The sequence below is a fragment of the Sminthopsis crassicaudata genome, chromosome 5 (genome assembly GCF_048593235.1).
Source record: "Sminthopsis crassicaudata isolate SCR6 chromosome 5, ASM4859323v1, whole genome shotgun sequence".
In the NCBI taxonomy this organism is placed as follows: domain Eukaryota; kingdom Metazoa; phylum Chordata; class Mammalia; order Dasyuromorphia; family Dasyuridae; genus Sminthopsis; species Sminthopsis crassicaudata.
In genome coordinates, this window is record NC_133621.1 from 147,701,831 (window position 1) to 147,724,474 (window position 22,644).

General features: G+C 33.9%; 1 protein-coding gene across 5 annotated transcripts in view; it reads right to left on the bottom strand.

The window, feature by feature from the left end:
• MAGI2 (membrane associated guanylate kinase, WW and PDZ domain containing 2) overlaps positions 1 to 22,644 on the bottom strand; it is a 1,692,369-nt gene that overhangs the window by 108,747 nt on the left and 1,560,978 nt on the right. For all 5 annotated transcript variants that reach the window (XM_074268482.1, XM_074268481.1, XM_074268480.1 and 2 more), the window contains one exon: positions 21,110 to 21,253. In XM_074268482.1, the coding sequence (XP_074124583.1) occupies positions 21,110 to 21,253 (144 nt within the window). The remainder of the gene's footprint in view (positions 1 to 21,109; positions 21,254 to 22,644) is intronic.

The following is a 22,644-nucleotide window of genomic DNA, read 5'->3' on the forward strand; positions in this document are numbered from 1 at the left end:
GAATTTCCATGTGCAGATAAGTAAAGTGCAGGTCTGGTTGACCTCTTAAAGATTCTTCCCAAATCTGTAATTTAATTACTGTGATCCTACCTTTATACCAAAAAGATTTAAAATTCTAGAAATTTAATGTTTTTTTCTAACTAAACTTTTAAAAATCAAATTAGATGTTTCCAAAACTTTTAGGTTGTATGCAGTGCCAGAGTAATGCCAAAATTTCAATTTTAACTGTAGTACATATACTTCCATCTATGAGCTTATTTTTAAAATTTTATAAATACATTTTCAATTAATAAGCATTTGTTTCCTCTTCCTTCCGTCTTTCCCACCCTACTGCAAAAACAAAAACAAAAACAAAAACAAAAAACAACAACAAAAAACCCCAAAATCTATTAAATATGCATAGTCTGGAAATCAAATAGCCACATAGTATGTCCAAAAATATATGCCTCATTCTACATATTGAGTCTATTTGTCTTTCAGGAGGTGAGTAATGATCTTTTCAACTAGGAAGTAAAGTCAGAGTTATTAAACTGTGCCCTTAATTTGTGAAGTACTATGAAATGTATTAACTCTAATATTTTCTTTATGGTTTGTGGACATAGGGTTTTTTTTTTAATGAGCCATAGTTATATAAGGATATTTAAAGCATCAGAGTTTATTTTCTCCCCAAGGGAATTAAATAAATCATAACTATGAAAGTTGCATTCCCCAAACCTATCTCTATCTTTTTCCCAGTGAAATATTTAAGAGATGATAAGGTTCTATAGAATTTATCCATCTTTTGTGAGAACTTCCATTTAATGAATCACTTGTGGTTAGTTCACTCATGATTTTAAAAAATTCATACTATGGAAATACATTCATTATACTGAAAGATGCTTAATTTGCAGTTCATTGCTATCTATTTTACAGTGGTAGTCAGTTTAATGCCCAGCTGCCTACATTATCCTTTCAGGGTATTACTATTCCTCATAGCATAAATGTGGTGCATTGTTGACATTCATATGAACAGTCCTGGTATCCCATAATTCATTTCCCCAGATCATTACCTCAGCCACAAAGTTAACCCAGTTATGCATCAAGTAGAAACTTGGCATTTAGCATTTCTAGAAGCCTAAGGATTTATAGGGGGGAAGGCAGGGAAAGATTTCTCTTTATCATTAAAATGAATGAAAATCACTGTGTTATGGCTGACATTGCAGCAATGTGTTCTCTTTGGCTACATCTGCTTTAGCAATCCACATATCCATATGTTGGCACATTTCTATAGATACTAGAGGTTTTTTTTTTTATTTGGATCAGCAACAGTTTCAACAGAATAAAGGATAAGAGTTTGGATTTATAGGGTAGCAGTCTGTGTGAAGCACTAGGTTATTGTAGCTAATTTCTCTTTCCTCATCCTTCATTTATATACTGTGAATGATTTTTTTCCCTTTTAAATTCAAGTATTTCCACCTTACTTAGAAATAGCTACTGTAATGTTAACTAAAAAAAAAGCAGGATATTGACATCATTGTGGTGCTTTACTCATTTATAAGCCTGGGCATATTAGCAAATAATTGTTAATTTTTAGTGTTGCTAAATCATAAGAAGCTTGTAGGTCACCTTCCAATCTCCATCCCTCTTCTTTAGAGGGGAGCTCCAGTGTCTTAGCTAATTCTATTCTATCTTATACATAAAGAACTAATTTTTGTGCAACTTTGCATTTCATTTTTAAAGGATTTGACTCAATGTTCCAACTCATTGGGATCCCCAAATTTAGGATCTAACATGGTTGTTGTCCTTTCAGATTTCTGATCCTAACAAAGTTAAAAAATTTGGTATCTATGCCTTTATCCCAAAATATTGATAAAAATGTTAAGTAGTACTGTGTTAAGTATATATTATCCCTAAGGCATTCAGCTGAAGACTTCTTTACAAATTCACACTGAAACGTTAATAACTAGGTCATTTCAGCTGACAACTTCCAAATTCATCTAGTTGAACTACCACCTAGCCTTTATCTCGGCTAAATCTTTAACTCTTTCACTAAAATAGAATTAAAGATTTTATCAAATACTTCCCTAAAATCTAGGTCAGCTCTATATACAGCATGCCCTTGAATGTCTTAAAGAAATGAAATGAGGTTGATCCAGCATATGCTGTGCTATTCCCCATTAAGCCAGGTTGTCTCTGAAATCATTACTTCCCTTTTAAAAGATGCTCATTAAACAATCTTCTAGTAACACATTATAGAATTTTGCTGAAATTATAGATAAGTTCAAGACCAGCTTATAGATTGTACTTTCATTTTCTTCCCTTTTTTGGGAAGTATCACATTTCTACATTTTGGTATCACATTTCCCTTTCATGCTGCAGTCTCTTTCTTGTTTCTCTATGAGTTTCAAAGATCACAGACATTGAATCTTCAGTTACATCTGTCTATTCCTTTAGTGGGGTGCCACAGGGCATAATGGACAGAATGCCAGAACCTGGAATTAGAAATTCAAATCTCACTTCAGATACTACTAACTGTGTGATTCTGAGCAAGTCAGTTAACCCTGTTTGCCTTCATTTCCTCATCTATAAAAGGAGCTGGAGAAGGAAATGACAAACCATTTCCAGTATTTTTCCCAAGAAAAAACCCCAAATGGGATCATAGTCAGACACAACTAAGATGAACTTCTTCCCTTTCTTTTTCCTTACCTCTCCCCTCCCACCTAGAAGTGGCTACTATTACACACACACACACACACACACACACACACACACACACACACACACACACAATTATTCTTTACACACTTCTATTTACTGGTTCTTTTAGCAATAGCCATATGAGAAAAAAACAAAAGGAACTGGAATAAGGAAGGAGGTAATAAAACTATAATGAAACTATTTCTTTTTGCAGATGATATGATGATATACTTGGAAAACTCCAAAAACTCAACTTAAGAAGTTAGTTGAAATAATATTAATTTTAGAAAAGGACCAGGATATAAAGTAAATCCACATAAATCATCAGCATTCACATATATACTTATATATATATATGTATACATACATGCAAATGTGTGTGTGTGTGTGTGTATGTGTGTGCACAAAGATAAAAAAGCAGAGAAGCCTGGGAGGAAGGGGAAAGCAAGACACAGACATGAACAAGGCAGAGGGATGGAGAGATGGAGACAGAGAGACACAGGGACAGAGGAGAGGAGGGTAAGGGAGAAGGAGGGGAAGAAGGGGAGGGAAAAAGAAGAAAAGGGAACAGGAGGAGATGGAAAGGGAGAGGGAAGAGATAATTTAAAAAATTAAAATAAAACAGATAAATAGATAAAATAAAACAAAATTCTGCCTTCTTTTCCTGTAGAGATTGCCCTTTGGAATGGTCCAATACTTCCCCACTTGGGATTATTATAACTCCAGTAATTTGGGATCCTACCCTAGATGGGGTACCAGCAAAAGTAATGACTCAGCATTTGCTTTTCAGTGCTCTGCTATTGTGTTGTCCTTTTTTGCTCCAAAGTCTGATGTTCTATTCCCCCTTTATGCGATATTGCTTCTCAGTCTTCAGATCCTCCTCTCTGGCTCTCTCCTCCATTGGTCTTTTGTTTGATTCTCTTATTTTCCATGTTACTTTTTTTTGGACTCTCTTCCAACACTGCTGGATCACTGCTGTTCTCCCCCATTATTGGCAGAAGTCATAGGGCTTTCTTTCTACAGCTGTCCTCTATGTTGCTTTATGGCTCCCAGCTGTATGGCTCTCTTTTTGAAATGATATTGCCAGCTCTTAAATAGCAGGGCTTATGCCAGGTTGTAGACGAGTAGGGATAAAACCGTTCAAATCTTTTATTGTTTCACACCTAGGTATGACAGCTCCAGCCTCCACTCAAGGGTTCTCCTTAGGGGCCTTGTGAACAAGTATTTGTTGAATGCTCCAGTCAATTGTTCTTTTCCACCTGAGTTGGTGATGCTCTGTTTATCTCCTACCCCCTCCAGTGCCTAGATGGCTTGCCTGTCATTCAGTCAATCCTTTTTACTGAACAGTGAGCTTTGCAAAAGTACACCTGAAGTCTTTTCCTTTGTCTTCTAGGCTTCTATATTTACTTAGAGCAGTAGGCCAAGTTGCAGGAGGTCCAAGTTGTATAAATTACCATGTGGATGCTTCTTGCTGCTTTCCAAAATGGAAGATCTGGGACCTCTCAATGGAAGCTCTTAGACAACAGAGAAAGTACCTCCACTATCAGAAGAGGAGTCTTAGAATTTCTTTTACATTTCTTTGTAAAGATGTTTCTCCTTTCTACCAGTCTGTATGTGCTTCTAGAGCAATGAATGTATTCTTTATTTCTGTATCCTCAGCATCCAACTTAGTTCCTTTTACACAGTAATAATAACTAGTATTTAAATAGCAAAATATTTATTTCATTTGATTCTCAAAACAACTCTGTGAATTAAGTGCCATTCATATTCCTATTTTTAACTGAAGAAACTGCAGCAAATAGAGGTTAAGTGACTTGTACAGCATTATATAATTAGTAAGTGTCTGAGGAAGGATTTGAATTTATATCCTCCTGCTTCCAAGCTTTACTTACTGCATTACCTAACCAGGGAAGTACAGACATAGTGCTATCTCAAAAAATGTATTCCCTAATAGGGGCTGCTTTCATTTGCTTGTACTTCATAAATGATTAGGTATTCCATTCAGTGCTTGGTTGATAAGATGGTTTGTTGATACATGATCTTAGTTATTTATCAGCATGAACATTTAAAGACTAAATTTTGCAAATAGTTAAAAAAATGTGAATTATGAAAACATAGAAGGTTTATGACTTCACTAAAATGGTCAAACCCTCCACAAATGCAAATACTTATTCTTGGGTGAGTTTTGTCCATGTCTTTTTATAAATCCTCAGTGTCCTGAAGGCCTTTCTTTAGTTCTTTATTTAAGGGATTTCAATATAGCAATCTTATTGTCTTTCTATTGACCCTAATTCTTCTTCTTTCTAGTGATGAGTCAATCATAAATTATATTTACCAATGATTAGTTGGTTAAAAAAAAGATGAAGGAGAATGACTTTCATTACAATAAAAAAATGTATTATAGAACTATTCTGGGAACTTATGACTTTAAAGCTGATCTTGGGTTCACAAAGGCTCTGCCAGTGAGGCACAACCTTCACAGGGTCCTAAAAATTGTTAGGGACCATCAATGGGACCTTCAATGAATTGGATGTCTGTGCCTGAAGCACTCTCATATGTAGGATGAAATAGATATTTTTCTTTGAGTCTAGAGAGCAGAATAAGGAACAATGTGTAGACATAATGAAGAAACAAGTTTAGGCTTAATATCAGGAAAATCTTTGCAATGGCCAGGCTTGTTTATAAGAGAAATAAGTTGCCTTGAGAGGTGGTAGTTTTCAGTCTGTCTTGAAAGATGATTTTAAGTAGGCCTTTTTATACTCTGTGATTATTAGGGTAACATTTGGACTTTTCAAATGTCATTACTCATCTTTGCTGCAAAACTAACTGGACTATTTCCTTTTTTCATGATATATTTTAAAATAAGTATTGATTTGCATATGAGGTCTTAAGCATATGTCTTCAATGAATGTTTTGAATCCTACGTATACCCAGTGTAGAGTTGTTACAGAGAATGATAGAGTCAAAATTCACAGAGGATGAATTGCTTTATGATGACTGTGTGATTGGAGGCTAATGCCTAGCATTATGAACTAAACATAAAAACATAAAGCTTTACTTTGTATAATTTGTACAAAAACATATTTTGTTTTTCTAAAAAAAATTAAAACACAAAAATGCACAAATAACTATGTAAGTTGTCCTGAAACATATTAATATAAAATATCTTACATCCTCTTCTTGTGGTGAATTCTTGGTTTGATACAAGAAAGAAGATTGGAAATTCAAAGAAAATTTCTCAAGAGGCACATGAGGTTTTTGGAGAGTTTTTCAATATTTGATTTGCTCAAAAGAATGGCATGTTTATTATCAAGTATTTGCTGACTTGCTAACCATGGATTCCAATGGTTTACTATAGCTGCTTTCTGTAACCTTCTGGTTAACCTCAAATTTTAATTCCTTAGAGAATGTGATATTTAATGATTAGCAACTACATAGCTTTACTGGAAAAATATTGATATTGAGTTTGGGTTTAAAAATTAAAAATCAGTTTTCTCTCTTTTGTACCTCTTATTCCCCACTGGGGAGTGGGAGTCAACCTTATAATAAATATGCATTGTCAAGCAAAACTAATTTCCATGCTGGACATTTTCAAAATATATATATCAGTCTGTACCCTGAATCCTTCACTTCTTGGGTACAATGTAGAATAAGATGGTTTATTTTTGACCTTTGGAATGATGGCTGATCGTTATATTGCTGAGAGTTCTTAAAATCTTCCAAACTTGTTTGCCTTTATAATGTCACTGTTAGTATACCAATTGTTCTCCTCTCTCTGCTTATTTCCTTCAGTATCAATTTGTAGAATCTTTCTGGGTTTCTCTAAAAATTCACAGAGAAATTAATCTTTGAAAGGGCATAAAGTCAGATATCCACTTGGTCAAAAAATCCAAGCCAAAGTCCTTAATAATCTGCTTTAAAAGGATTAAATAACTGTTTAATAATTGAAAATTGACTACACAGAGGTGTGTGATATATTTTTTATTTCCACAGTTCTATTCTTTATACAATAGGAACACTGAATAATTCCTAAAAGTAGCTTATTTAATAAAGAATGAATATTGAAAAGAAACAGGTAATGGATTTGATTCTTGGAAGAAGGTTGTTTTCTCTTTTCCTTCATAAAAAGCATAAAGCAGGGCCAAATAATCAAGAAAAACCTCACATTTACAGAATGAGTCATTATTCAGAGAGAAGGCTGGGAAAGGTGTGAATGAAATAGACTTTAATGAAATGTAGAAATGGACATTTTATCCATAGAATACACTTGTCTATTGGGTCCTTGAAATTTTTACCACTTGTTGAATACCATTGAACCATTTCTTTTCTTGGCTTTTTAGTTTGCAGTTAGGTTCCTTTTGTACTCTTTTCAAGTACCTGTTAGATCTCCCTTTACTGGGGCTTTTAATTTCAGCAATTCCATACACAGAACCTTCTCAGCTCATTTGTCTATTTGACCTCACTGCTGCTGCTACTCATGCAGATAGATCTCTCTTATTTCTGCTAAACTCCTCTTTCAACCATAGAATCCGCTAAGCTATTCTCCAGTGTACCTTTTGAATTGGCTCCCACACACCATGTGTTGTAGCCTTTTAATCTGTCATGTTTTGCACGCCCTGTGCTTTTGAATTCCTTTATTATTTCCAGCTTGACTTTCCCCCCTCTCCCTCTTCTTTTTCATTTTTTACCTTGTCGCCCACGTTCGGTGATATGGGGTTTATGCTATGGGAAAAACAAGGCTTGATCTGTCACAAAGCCAAGATGAAAGACATTTTCTTGATGTTAAACACACTACAGTTTTACTGAAGCTCTGCAATCTGTAATTATTAAAAGCACTCGAAAGGAGGGAGTAAACAGCACTGTAAAACACGAAACACCACCACACAGTTGCTCTGAAGGCAGCCTCAGGGACCACGTAGGCTTGACAGAACACGGGGCTCACTGGAACACTGGGTAGCAATTTGACACATACTCTCAGTTATTAATGGGACCCTCCATTTCACACTTCTGATGTTGTGATATCAGGGGAGTCTTTGAGGACACATACACTTTATTAGCATAATTATTTTGCCCAAAAAACCAAATAACCAAATTGCAGAGGGAGACTAGTCTAATCATTCTCTACTTTAAAGGCATTTAGGCAGCCTGGACAGGGAGTAATCCCAATGGGACCTCAGCTGCTGGCCTGAACCACTTATCTGGCAGGGTCCAAAAGCCCTACAGTCAAGCTATTTTATACTTTGAAGTCACAGCTGCCTAATTCCACTGCCATTTGGCATCAACACACACGGCTGAAGAGAAAGAAAAAAAAACTATTCTCTGAGTCTCTATCCTAGGCATTGAATATTTAAAAGGTGCTACAGGCAATGGGGAGAAGGCAAGAGGGAGGTGATTATGGGAGGAGCAGAGGAATTCGTAGAATAGGATGTTAAGAGGAAAAAATAATATTAGGATCATGGAGCTAAAGCTAGAAGGGTCTTTGAGGCATCTGATACAACCCCATATTAGACAAAAGTTGAAACTGAGGTACAGGGAAGTTAAGTGATTTGTAGCATGACCTCACACTTAATAAATACTTATCAATGCATTGATTGATCACAAGATCACAGAAGTTGTAAGATCTGAAGCAGGATTTGTATTAAGTTTCTCTGACTGCAGTGCTCATTTTATTCTAACATGCTGCCTCCTTTTTATTTGGTAGGTCTTTATGATAGTTTTCAAAAATAAGAGAGGTAGTTTAACAATGAAGCCAAATAGCATCAGTAGCAGGAAAATGAATGTAATGAAAAGGGGATCCTCAGATGAACCCGAGCCATAGAGAAACACCAAATGGTGAATTCACATGGTGGGTGGAAGTTATTTCTAAGATTTATTTGTATTTTTTTCTTACAAGTTCAGCAATTATTGGTATTCTTCAATCAACCAACCAACCAACAAGCATTTATTGAATACCTACACTGTGCTGAGGATATACAATGACAACAATGAAAGTCTTATCCCTAAAGTAGCTTTCTACTAGTTGAAACAGTATGTGTGTGTGTGTGTGTGTATATATATATATATATATATATATATATATATATATATATATATACACACACACACAACGTATATGTATATACACATATGTATGTGAATATAAACAGATGTATATGTACATATATACATATATGTACATATACAAACAGATATATGTGCATATATATATATATATTTATAAATCATTACAACTAGGCAGAGGACACTTGCTTGTAGAAGAGGCTCAGGAAAGGCTTAATACAAAAATTAAGCTTAAGGTGATTAAAAAAAACCAATAATAACAACAAAGGATTATGGAGATTGTTCTCACTGTGTATTGGAACTCTCTTTGACTGAGTTGCATATAAGCCTTTATATTATGGAACCCAAAGTAGAGATTATGAATAAATGCAAAGGCAGACCATACTCAGAGACATGTTGCACAGTAATTGAACAATCATTCAATTTAGTCAATATTCACTAAGTGCCTTTGATGTGCATAATGAGCCCTTTGTAGCGTAAGGACTCTGATACTTCTTGGCTCAGACATATTGTCATAGTTCTACAGAAGATGGCATTAGCTATTGACAAAATGGGGATGCTCTTGAAGGGGCTACAAGATGTCTACATTCACTTTATTAAAACTTATCTTACCATAGTTATTAAGATGTTATATCACATGGTCTTATAAGCAGATGAAGAATTTCAGGTGATTAAGACCACAAAAAATCATGTTTCTTAAATGTGAGAACACATTTGTTGAACTTTTCAACTATGAATAAGTTACAAACTAATTGGCTTTCCTCAAATTGTAGATTTCTGAAGTATTTCAAGTATGATGATATCCTTTTTTTACAGAAGGAAATCTGCAAAACCTAAATGCACTATTGGAAGATCTTGCCTATCTTTTTCTTTTAAATGAGGCAAACAAGTCTTTTGGTAGAATTCTACCACACATTTTTTTTCTTTGCATTTTCAATGATAGACAAGTGAGCCTTGCTCAAGCCATAAGGAGAGGGAAAGAGAGAAGTGGCATGTGCCAGATAAGTCAAATGATCACCAGCACCTTTTGATAGAGATAGCTTAGAATCTTGAATTCAAGAGCCAGAAGAATAGCAATGCTACCAGGTTAAAAAACTCAGATACATCCTGGCAACTGTTCCCACAAGTGTGATAGCCATAGCTACAACAGACACAGAAAACAAAGTTTTTGCCACTCAAGTACCTGGCATTTTCAAAGGGTTCAACATCAGAAAATTATAAGATTGTCATATATGATTGTTTTGCCTTACACTGGATTCTTCTTGTGCTTGAAACCTTTTATATGTGATATATCCACTATTAGAATATGAGCTACTTAGAGCAATATTTTTCTATTGGTATTCCTAATGCTTAAAATGATACTTTGTTATATATTAAGTGATTAATGCTTCATTCATTTAATTATTCATTCATTGATTTATTGATTCATTCATGAATCCCTCAAACTAACAAGGTGATATGAAAGAATATAGGGGAAATATAAGATGCTTTACCATCATGTATCCTAATATGATTATATAAAATTCTTAATTAATAAAAATAAATGAATAATTATAATACTTTTTATTCAAATTAGAGAAGGCATTGCATGGAAAGATAAACTACCTAAAATAATCTTTAAATTTATTCTCTTGGATTCTTTTTGATTCTTATACTTTAGATATTTATTTAAACATTTACAATTATTCTTCCTTTCCTTCAAATGTCTCTTGGATTCTTTCATTGTCTTTGCTTCACTGGATTTCATCAATAAATTACTTGGTATGCTTATTATTATCTGCATAAAATAATTCTGGCTGTGTTTCCTATTTACTTTCAATTCTTAATTAGATTATGCTCATGAGAGTTTTTAACTGTATATTTATTTACAAGTTATTAAAAAAAACTTTATCTCTTCTGTGGAGTGGAAAGAGTGCTGGAATTTGAAGTACCTGATTCAAATCCCAGACTTGCTCCTTATTACTTATATGACCATGTAAATGTTTTCAGGACTTCAGTTCCCTCAAGCAGAAAGTAAAAGCATACGGTTATATGACCTAGACAGTCTCTTTCAGCTCTAAAAAATGTGATCCTATGATTGTAATTTCCCCTGGCAAGCAAACATTAATACTGCTATTTTATAGTATTAATTATATTATTTATAGTATTAATTATAGTATTAATTCATAACTATTTTATTTATTTAAAAAGGCTTATTAAGTTTTCTACTATGTTCCAAGTGTTGGAAGAGAGAAAAAAATAAAGGAAAAATGGTTCTTATTCAAAAATTCAACGGTTCTTATTCCAGATAAAGCATTCTGAGTTCCGAAGAGGAAGAAATTGCTTCCTAGGTGATGGGGGTGAAGAGAATCAGGAAAGACTTCACAAAGTAGCATTTGAGATGGACCTAGAGAGACTGATAAGATTTCAATGGGAAGAGAATTCTAAGTACTATTATAGGGCCCACTGAAGGGAACATTTTGGCTAGACCTAGTATTTGCCTAGTCAGATTATGTTGAACTTTGAATATCAGGATGAAAGCAATGGACTTTCAACAATGTGAGGTGGAGGCTCTTTTCAACAATGAAGTGATCAAGGCAATTCTCATAGACGTGATGGAAAGTGCTCCCCATGTCCAGAGTGTGAACTATGGAGACTAAATATGGATCAAAACATAGTATCTTTGGCTTTTTTTGTTGTTATTGTTGTTTGTTTTTTCTTTCTCGTGTTTTTTTTTCCTTTTGATTTTTTTTTTTGTGTGTGTGTGCAGCATGGAATATGTAAATATGTTTAGAAGAATTACACATGTTTAGATTGTTTGCTGTTTTGGGGAGGGAGGTGGGATGAAGAGAAGGAGAAAAATTTGGAACACAAGGTTTTGCAAAAGTTAATGTTGCATGTATTTGGAAAAATAAAATATTATTAAAATAAAATAAACAATGGGAATTGAAAAAATCACAAAAAATCTTCGAGCAATATAGTCACATGATTCTCATGTTCAAAGTTTTCCATTAGAAAGATCTGACAAAGCTGTATTGGATGAAAAGGAAAATAGCCTAGGAGACATGAAATCCGCTGCATGATCACTGCAGGATTACAGTAAGGAGGAATGAGAATTGAACAAAGGTAGTGACAGTAAGAATGATATTTGAGATTATGAGAGATTTAAGAGATATGGAAGTGATAGAATAAGACTTGGAAACTTATTGGACCTGTAGGATGAGAAAAAAGGAAGGATGATTTGGAAGTTACTGCCATATGTGATCAAGATAGTGGTGCTATTGGTGATCAGAGGGAAGTTAGAGCAAGTTTCAGAGGGAAAAAAATTAGTTCAGTTTTAGATTTTGGTTTGAGGTGCATTCAAGAGATCCAAATGCAGATATTTAGAAGGCAGACTCAAAAAGAGAAAGTTCAGAGCCAGAGAAGAAGATTTGAGATCTATTTATGTAGAGATGATTGCTGAATCCATGGGAGTGGATGAATCTCAAAGTTGGTGATGAGGATTTGAAGAAAGAGAATAATAGTTAAAATAAATAGGTGATAAAAAGAGCATGATAGGGAAGTGAATGAAGGAGGAAGTGAATGAAGGATAACAGGATAGGCCAGACAATGAGGAAAGTCTAGTTAAGATTATGAAGAATAAACTTATAATGGATAAAAGCAGTACAGATGTTGCAGCACTCAAGCAATAGGAAGAGACAGAGAGGATGTAAGTGGGAAGGAACTGAAAAGTTATGGACAAGGGAAATTCACAGGAGCATGGAGGAAACTGGCTGAATAATAAGATGGAAAAAACTCAAAGATACCATGTCTATATAGTAAGAGAAAATTAGGGATAAATGCAGAATCTACAACTTAAGATATAAAAAATGCATTGCTTAACTACAGAATGGGCAAGACATGAGTAGCAACAGTTTTTGTAGAAAATACATGAGTATTTTAGTAGGTAGTGATGTTATAACAAACACTGTAATGTGATGGTCAAAAACTTTTTACCTTGAATTGTGCTAGCAGAACTATATCATTTAAGAGGAAGGAAGTTTTATCCTGCTATATTCTGCTCTGGTCAAACTACATCTGAAATACTGTTTTTAGATGTGAGTGGAACATTTTAAAAAGATTCTGAAAAGTCCAGAATATGATGAGATCTGATACCATGCCATCCCAGGAAAACTTGGAAGAACCTGAGATGTTTAGCCTGGAGAAAACCGGATTTGAAAGGGAGAACATTGTAGACATCTCTCAGTATCTGAAGATATTTGCTTCTCCAGGGGGAAGTATTAGGAAGAATGAATTACTAGAAATCAAAGAGGCAGACTGGACTTGATCCAAGGAAATCCCCCACTCCCATCCAAGGTTTCTAGCAATTAGAATGGGCTATAATTGGAGACAGTGAGATTTCTTACTATATCTATAGGTCTAGTGATGGCTGGATATCTAATTATCAAAGTTGTTAGAAGGGGGATCCTGTTCATATATTTATTGGACTAGCTGACTTCTGATGTTACTTCCAACTCTGAGATTATTTGATTTTATAATTCTTGAATAATGACAAGTACATCTTGAAATGGCTCACCATTAGAATGGGAAGTGATGCCAGAGGTCATGATAAGGGCACATTTTGCCATTGGATTTTCCTCATTTCCTTGAAAAGTCACTGTGTAGCAATACTTTCTAATAATCATATTTCAGATAACTTCTTTTTCTTAATAGCAATATTTTTCTCAAACTACAGAAACTATGAATCATTTAAATTTGAATCAAAATAATTATGAATTTTCATTTTTTTCATGTATTTTGCCTCAAAGGTTTTATTTACATTTTTAGTTCTTCCTTTCTAAGATTTTCAAAAATTGGAATTTGTTGTTTGGCTGAGTATTTTTGGGTGATCAAAGTGATTAGAGAATGCTTCCTTTCATCTTCTTATAAGATTATAGGCTCAAAATTTTTGAGTTGTAAGGGGCCTTTGAGGCCATTGAGCTCAATCCTTTTATTTCACAGCTCAGATCCTGAGAGGTTAGATGATTTGTTCCGGGTCATAAAGCTAATAAATGTCAAAAAAGTAAAAAGTTTGATCAATATGACCCCAGTTTCCAGGAGGCAAGTACATGAAAGCTCATAATCACAGAGATTGGCCATCACATCTGCTCTTCTTTTCGGCTTCTTACTGGATTGACACAATTAGGGTTAAGTTCTCTGACCCTGGTTTTTCATTTTTTATTAGACAATTTAGAAAGGAGCCTCACTTTACTGGTCCTACAGATAGATATCATATTGGCTCTCTATATAAAACTACATAATAAATGTTGAGCCCTGAGAGGCTCTTAGCTTTCTACCAGATCATGGATTAGCTCTTTTCTCTCCCCTCCACGGTGGTGTCCACTTCAGGCATGAAGGAGGCACACTGAGACAACATAATAAAAATTATCGCTGTTCTACATGGTGTTTTTCATCTGAACTTTCCTAAACTATAATAAGTGCCTCAAGCAGGATCTGAATTCCAACTATAAGCTTAATACTTTAACCACTGATTATCTTGTTATGTTAGTTTGAGCTCAGTTTACTCTAACTCATTTGTGATACTTATTCAAAGGGAATTTATTAAATACAAATCCTTTCTCTTATATGAGGTTTTTAAAAGTAGTTCTTCTAATTCCACCTCCCCTATTACACCACCATACTCCATGTAAAGTAATTCAGTTAGATGGTAGAGAGGATAGAGAGTCAGGCCTCGAGTCAGGAAGATTCAACTTCCCGAATTTAAATTCTGCTTCAGACAGCTATCAGCTGTATGATCCTGGGCAAGTCACTTAACCCTGTTTGCCTTAGTTTTCTTGTCTGTAAAATGAACTGGTGAAATAATGGTAAATTACTCAAGTTTCTTTGCCAAGAAAACCCCAAATGGCATTATAAAGAGTTGGAAACAATTGAAATCAACTCAATAATATCCAGTCTAGTGCCTTTTGTCCCTTTTAAAATCAACGAAGGATTGTCTCTAAACTGTCTCTTGAATTTAATGATTGGTTTTACTGTTCTCTCCTTTTTATGTCTACCATTCTGGGTCCCACTACCTTGTTTCTCCTAGATTCGTTGATTTTAGATTTTTAGATTTTTTTTTATATTTGACCTCCTACACACACATGTGTGTATGTGTGTGTGAGAGAGAAAGAATGTATTTTGTTTTGTTTTCTCTATTATATCTAGATTTTGATGCTCAAAAAAGTGATTTCTTTCCCCAGTAACAGAAAAGAAGGGATTCTGTTTTCTAGTTCCTTGCCTATAAGCTCCTCAAACTAGGATAGACCCTTAAGTTCCATACCTAACCAATAAATTTGAATGGTATGAATGTAATCTTATTAAATGGAAAAAAATTCACTTTATTTCTGAGGAAAGATAATGTTTTTCTGAATAATTTTTTTTCTCTTGAGTACTGACACATTTAATCAGTTTAAAAGGCCAACAGATTACTTCCCTCTATTATCACTATGAAGATATGTGCTATTTTCAGTACTACTTTATAAGATTTGTGCATGACTATTTTAGGTATATTTATACTCAGGAATAATAAACAAAACCTAGCTAAGTGTTAGAAAGGTACAGGATGTTGAGAATTAAAATCCAGTCTAGGTTATCAGTCTGAATCTTGACCAAATCACTTAATACACTCATTTCTTCATTTAACAAATATATATGAACTACTTACTATAAGGAAATATGCAAGTTATGGAAACATACAAAGATAAATATAAATCCTTTTCCTTCAGGAGTTTAAGTAGGATATTAGAATAAATGACCTTTGGTGAGCCTTTAATCTTATAATTTTACACTAGGAATTATGAAGAATTGTGTATCCTATCAGTATCTGTTAAATGTATCTTAAAATGATATTACATTAATTCAATAATTTTCACTTGTGTGGATATTATTTTAAAAAGTCAAGCAAAGGACCTAGTAATGAGTCAGTGGATGATAAAATTGACCATCATTGTTCTGGGGTTTCTGTAGTTCCAACAGGAGGCTTCTAAGAATTGTAGTCACTATGTAATAAGAGTTGATTTGGGTCTTTCTGCTAAACCACTATGATACAGTTCATTGCCATAAGATTTCAGAGGCAAGAATGCTACAAAAAAGTTGACCTGGAGTGGGCATGTTGGGTTATCAGAAGAAGCAGACATAGCCAGTAGGAAGTGAACTCAGGAACTTACGTGTAAGATAAAAGTCATGTGTCTGAGACAAGATCAAAAATAGAATAAAATAGCCCAATCAAGAGCACCAGTGTAGAAGGTCAGTAGAAGGGAAAAGGTAAGCATCAGTTCAGGTTCACAGCGGGGATGATAGTACCTAAATGCAGTCAGCTAGTGCTGTGGTACATTCTAATTTTAGTATGCAGGTCATTTCTTGAATAAGCAGTTCTCATGCTTTTCTCTCTGAGTACTGACTCTCTAAGTAACCTCCTTTTTTTATTTTCTCTCTTGTGGTTATGGCTACGGTAATGACTCGTCCTAAAACTAAGTACATATTCATGGTGACAGCTGAATCTCTCTACATGAATTCCATGTATAAGTTGTCTATCACAGCTACAAGCTAAGCACAGTTTATGGTCTATGCAGAGACAAACAAATAGCACATTTATTAATTCTGATCCTGTTTATAATTCTGTTTTAATGTACAGTCACTTGATGGTTGTGGATGAATCGTAAATTAAATACTAATTGCTTTATATGTGAATAATATCCTGGATCTCTGTAACATGGCATGGAATAATTCGATTCAATAAATACTTATTAAAACACCTACTATGTTCTAGTCACTAAGAAACATCTGTGGGCTTACGGCCAGGAGATCTGATGGAATTCTTGCTCTGACATTTCCTAGCTTTGTGACTGGGGAAACTACTTATCTAAAATTTAGTTTCCTGAACTATAAAAGAGAAACACTAATAACTATTATTGACTTCATAGGTTTACTGTTAGGATAGTGTTTGGTAAACCTTAAAGTAATTTATTCATGTGAGCTGTAATTTAAATATTGTTATTTGCTCACTCTACTGAAGGAAGAAAAGCTCAGTTGAAAGAAACGACAATTCAAGGATAAACAGGACCTTGATTAATTAATAAATACAATATTTAATCCTCCTTATTTTATTCTTTTTGGCCTTTATCTGTATAATATCTAGCTAGCTCTGGTAGTCATATTTAAAGATAGATTTACATTCAACATATTTCAGGAAAAAAGACAAATATGTTTGAAGAGATGTTTGAGTAGCAAAAATATGTTAATGCACCTTATGGTCTAGCCATATTGACTTAGTTGCTAGGCCAGTATCTATGAAGTCTCATCACCCAACTCTGTACCTGTGCAGTCCATCACCTCTGCCTCACTACCTCAGATCCATCTCATAAAATTCTTGCTTCCTCCCAAAACCAGATGAAATGCCACCTTCTACAGGAAGCCTCTCCTGATCTGCCAGTCACAAGTATCTTCCCTGGGAAATTACTTCTATCTTTTTCTTGTTCTTATTTAGTTGTGAGTGATTCTTTGTGACCACCTTTGGGGATTTTCTTGGCAAAGATACTAGAATAGTTTGCCATTTTCTTCTCCAGTTCATTTTACAGATGAGGAAACTGAGGTAAACAGAGAAGTGACTTGCTCAGGATCACATAGTTGGTAAGTGTCTGAGGCTTGAATTTGAACTTAGGCTCTAGCCTAGCACTATGTCCACTGTGCTACCTATCTATCCATTAGTTATATTTACTTTTATAAAAATTCTATTTTTTTGGTATACATCTTATTTTACACAGTAAAAAATAGGATTGTTTTTCCATTTATATCCTTTGTGCTTAACTTATTGTCCAATGTCTGGTAGGTATTTAAGAAGGGATTGTTGAATTGAATTAATGAAATAAAAGTTCCTTTAAAAAACACACAAAAACCTCAGAATTCTAAAATCATACGGTAAAAATGAATCCAAAACATATCTGAGATGCCTCCTCCCATAATCATGTTGTTTGGATGTTTTTTTCTGAAAATTAAATGTTAGAGATTTAGAGTAGTCAACCTATATTAACTTTAAGTGCTCTGTAGTAAATCCTTTTGGACAGGTAGTACCAAGGAGAAAAAGTCCTTAAAATCTTAAGTAGTTCATGTTTACCTTCAATAATCTTTAAAATCCTTTACCAGCCATGAAAGCAATTCTAAGAATGAACAATGATGTCTATTTATATTAGCCTCAGTAAACATTGCAGAACATCTAAAATAAAATTCATCAAGAAAGTACAGCAGAAGGTCTGCTGGGAATTTGCATCCAAATTCCCTTTTAGTACAGAAATCAGAAGTTTTGTCATTTCCTTTTGAGAGCTGGAAGGGACTGCAAGGACCATGTAGTTTAATTCTTTCATTTTAGAAATGAGATTCCAGAATATTCAATGACTAGTTCAAAGGAATGCTATATCAGAAGCAGGATTTTAACCCAGATCCTCAGAGCCAGTGATCTTTCTGTAAGACCACACTGCTTTCCTCTGTTTCTTGTTACTATTTGCCCAGTGGGTAAAGATGTCATTATTTTTCTGCCTGGGGAACATTGGTATAAGAATCATTAGTACAGAACTTCGGATAATAGTAGCTAACAAAAGAAATAAGAGAGCTCTCAGTTCATGTGTGAAAATTGGAGAAATTATGTTGACTAGAGCAAGATAGAACACTGATTTTTGGTGCAATTTTGTCACCGTGCCATATAGAGGGCATATAGTTACAGAGAACCAGGAGAAGCTATAGGCTTCTTTTATCACATTGTTAGAAAGAAGTACAGAATTGTGATATGTAAGATAGATCTTACACAGTTCTTAGGGATCACCATTTCTTCTTTGTTTAGATGGATAGATAGATAGATGTAGACTAGACTTGCTACTTTCCTGACGTGAGACCTTCCAGGTGAGGAATCATGATATTCATGTCTATTAGTTTCTACTCTTCAATCTATAGAGCTGCAAAGAGAATCAAGATTGTAAATAATTTGCTGAAGGTCACACAAAATATGTATGTATGTGTCAAAAGCTAAATTTGAATTAAGATGTTTTTGGCTTCAAGGCCATCTCTGTCATACTGCTTCATGTATAAGTGAATCTATCAATATGTATATATTTCTGTATGTCTCTAAATATTTCCTGTATGTGATTCACATTTTTCATCTACATATATATTTTATATGCTTGATGTGTATTTTTTTTTTTTTTTGAGGCTGGGGTTAAGTGACTTGCCCAGGGTCACACAGCTAGGAAGTATCTGAGACCAGATTTGAACTCGGGTTCTCCTGAATTCAAGGCTGGTGCTCTATCCACTGCACCACCTAGCTGGCCCCTTGATGTGTATTTTCAAAGTGGCTTTTATATTTATTTTCATATATTTTCTGTATGTATACATATTCATATATAAAGATGTATACATATAGATATGTATGTAGAAGTCTATGTACATATCTATATGTATACATCTTTATATATACACTATATATATATATATATATTTAGATATGCATGTTTATGCACATTTTATATATACAAACACACGTATATTTTGGGTAAAAGAGAAGAAGCAAAGATAAGATAAAATCACGCCTCAGTGATTATGGGACAATGATAATGGATAACAATGATAAGAGTATGAAGAATTGTTCCAATCTTATTTGGTTTCTCTTTTGTCTTCCTTGAATGATGGACTAGAAATGTCAAAATCAGAATGTTAATAATATTAAGAGAGTTATGTGAGACTTCCTTGAGAACTCAAGTCACTAGATCCAGAGGAACTACATCCAGAGAACTGAAATAATGAGTGAGATGTCACCAAGGAGTTATGGCTACTGGTTTAAATAGGTCACAGGAAAAGGAGAGCTGTCATACAATTACAGTAAGTTTGTAAAATTTTAAAAAGAGGGGTGACTGATTCTGTAGACTTCCAGTCAGTGAGCTTGATTGTTTCAAGATTCTAGTCCATATTGTTTTGTTGTGAAGAATGTTTTATGAATCCCTAAAAAAGGAAACTGTGGTTATTGCTTTCCTTACTAGGTATTCATTCAAAGAACCAGGAAGACTTCATCCAGAAAAGGTTGTTTCAGATTAATCTCAGCCAAATTGGATGATGATATTTTGTGACGTGCCTTATTTTCAAGTATTTAAATGTGTCCCCTATAAATAGAAAACTTGAAAAGCTATATAAACATAGACATACAGACTGTCCGAGATCTAAGGGATTTCGAGTGATCTAATTAAAGTCCTCTTATCTTTATAGATGAGGCAACTGAAACCCAAAGTGACGTAATGTTGCTTACCAATACTAAAGAAATTCCATCATTTTTTTTTTTTTTTAAATCAATGGAGAAGACATTGGGATAGTAGAAAGAACACTTCTTCTGAAGGCAGGAGATTTACATTTGAAACCCAGTTCTGAAATGTGGACTCTGTATCCTTGGATCATGTCAGTCTCCTCCCAAGCAAAATGGAAATTATCCTAATTTTTAATTATCACAACTAATATGTAAATTATCTTGCAGAGTCATTTTAAGGAAAGCACATCATAACAACCAAAGTGCTATAGAAGATGAGATATTATTTCCAAAGAAGTAAAGAACCTTTTGATTAATGTCAATCAAAATAAAAAAGTCAAAAGATATAATTTAATTGACAATTCAATTACCCAATCACAAAAACAATTATGTCCTTCCTCACTTCAAAAATATTTGTTTTGTTTTTCTCTTGTCCTTTTAGTTTAGTTTGCCCTTTTTATAAATGAATAAACTCTATTGACTAAGGCATATGAAAAGAAAAGAAAGGGTCTTGCTATTGTCTTTTTTTCTGAGGCCATTGGGGTCAAGTGACTTGTCCAGAGTCACACAACTAGAGAAGAAGTGTTAAGTGTCTGAGGCCAGATTTGAAGTCAAGTCCTCCTGACTTTGGGGCTGGCGCTCTATCCACTGTGCCACTTAGCTGCCCCCAAATGTTATATTTTTTTGGGGGGGATCTTGCTATTGTCAACAAAATTATAATTCCAACATAGAATTTGTTGAAACCTAGAAGTAGAATTTAAGAATACCTCAAAGGACCAATATGTGGATTGATACAGTGCATTTTTTTTTAAATCCCACAGAGCAAAGAAAATAGAGATAATATGAAAATGTTTATTTCGAAGTAAATTATAATAAAGTTTTAAAGTTCATTTCTATGCCTAGCTTAATTAATGTTAAAATTAAGTGTAACTCAATGGTGACCAAAAGAGTTCAAATGTGATACTAAAGTCTGCTGAGTACTGGAATTTTTTGTTCTTAAGGCAACTCAGCTCTATTTAATATTATAGAGCATTAAAATAAACTCTTAGCAATTTTTAGAAAAGAGTTCTTACTTACTCTCATTCTTCCGTTCCTTATTGCTGGCCCATCTTCTGCTAACCTCAACACATACAGATCCATTTTGTATTCTCTTCCTCCACGGATACTGAATCCAAACCCTTTGGCTCCCTTCTCCATGTCCACAGTAAAATAATCAAAATCCTGTTGAGGCATAAAATGGAATACGTGATCTTTGGCTCTCAGAGAAGATTTCTCTGTGACAATGACTTTCTTTTGTTCTTTTAATTTGTACTAGGACATAAATACATTCAAGGAGATATCATCTAATCTGTCATTGGAAAAATGCAAATCAAAATTTCAAACACTCTGGCTTGATTCAAATATATTTGTTTGGGTACTTTACAGTGTAGCTAACGTAATTCTGGTGCGAGTTGGTTTACTTGTAAACATGTTATTATAACATATAATTATGCTGACTTGGTTTACCTGATTCAGTAGATGTTGAACATCATTGTTAATGTGTCAGGATATAAGAGCATATTTAGAAATAATAGGGTTAGCCTATTAGTAAAGTGAGAATTAATGGCACTTTGCTTTTGCTTTCCATGGATCATAGAATGTCAAATAAGTACACAAATCATAATCGATCTTCCTTGTAACAAGTTCTTTTTTTTTAGCTGCTTTTTATTGATTTTTCTTTACAAATTCAAATTTTGGGATAGAAGTAATCTACAAAGATAATAAAAATATAATCTAATCTAAACACAGACATGCTTTCTTTCTTTAGCTTCTGATGAAGAAGCGATTGAAAGTCCTTTCCCCTATTCCATTCTATCTTCACATCTACGAAGTTTAAACATTTATAAAAATTGCATTGTTTTTTCTAGATCAAGAATGGTTATATTTTGAATTCATACATAACTGCTTTGCATAAAATTTTCAGCATCTGCCTTAAAGACTCAGTTAAATTCATTTTAAATTGGTTAAGGTATTATGCTTTCTAAGAATTAGCTGGCACATTACCAACAAGGATTAGTTTAATCCATTTCTTCCCTGTTCCAACTTTTACACTGTCATATGTTAAAGAATAATAGAACACAGGATACAACCAGGGTACTGTACTAGCCAGTACAAAGCCAGTCAGCATTTTTAAAAATTATTTTGCTATTTTAAAGACTGTACAGAAAAAATTTATGAGTTTAAAACAATTACAACAAAATAATCCTCTAAACTATAGCAATGGATAATCCTATTGTTTCTAATTCTGATGTCATCATTTTCCTTTCTTTACACATTGAGATTAGAGAATCTAAGGAAAATTATTTCTAATTTGCTTAATTTAAAAAAAAATTCTTAAATATAAAATAAAATAAGCATTTCTGAATGAAAGCAAGCTACTTTGCTTGTTTATGCTTCTTTCTGTTATTTCTTCACATTTATTAAATGGTTCCATCACATTGTGGGGCAACATATTGCTTGTTTGTCTCCATAATTTCTACCTCCACTGGTACAAAAAAACTCATAGAAAACCCAAATAGTTTATAATAAATATGCATAGTGAAGCAAAACACTTTCACATACTGGCTATATCT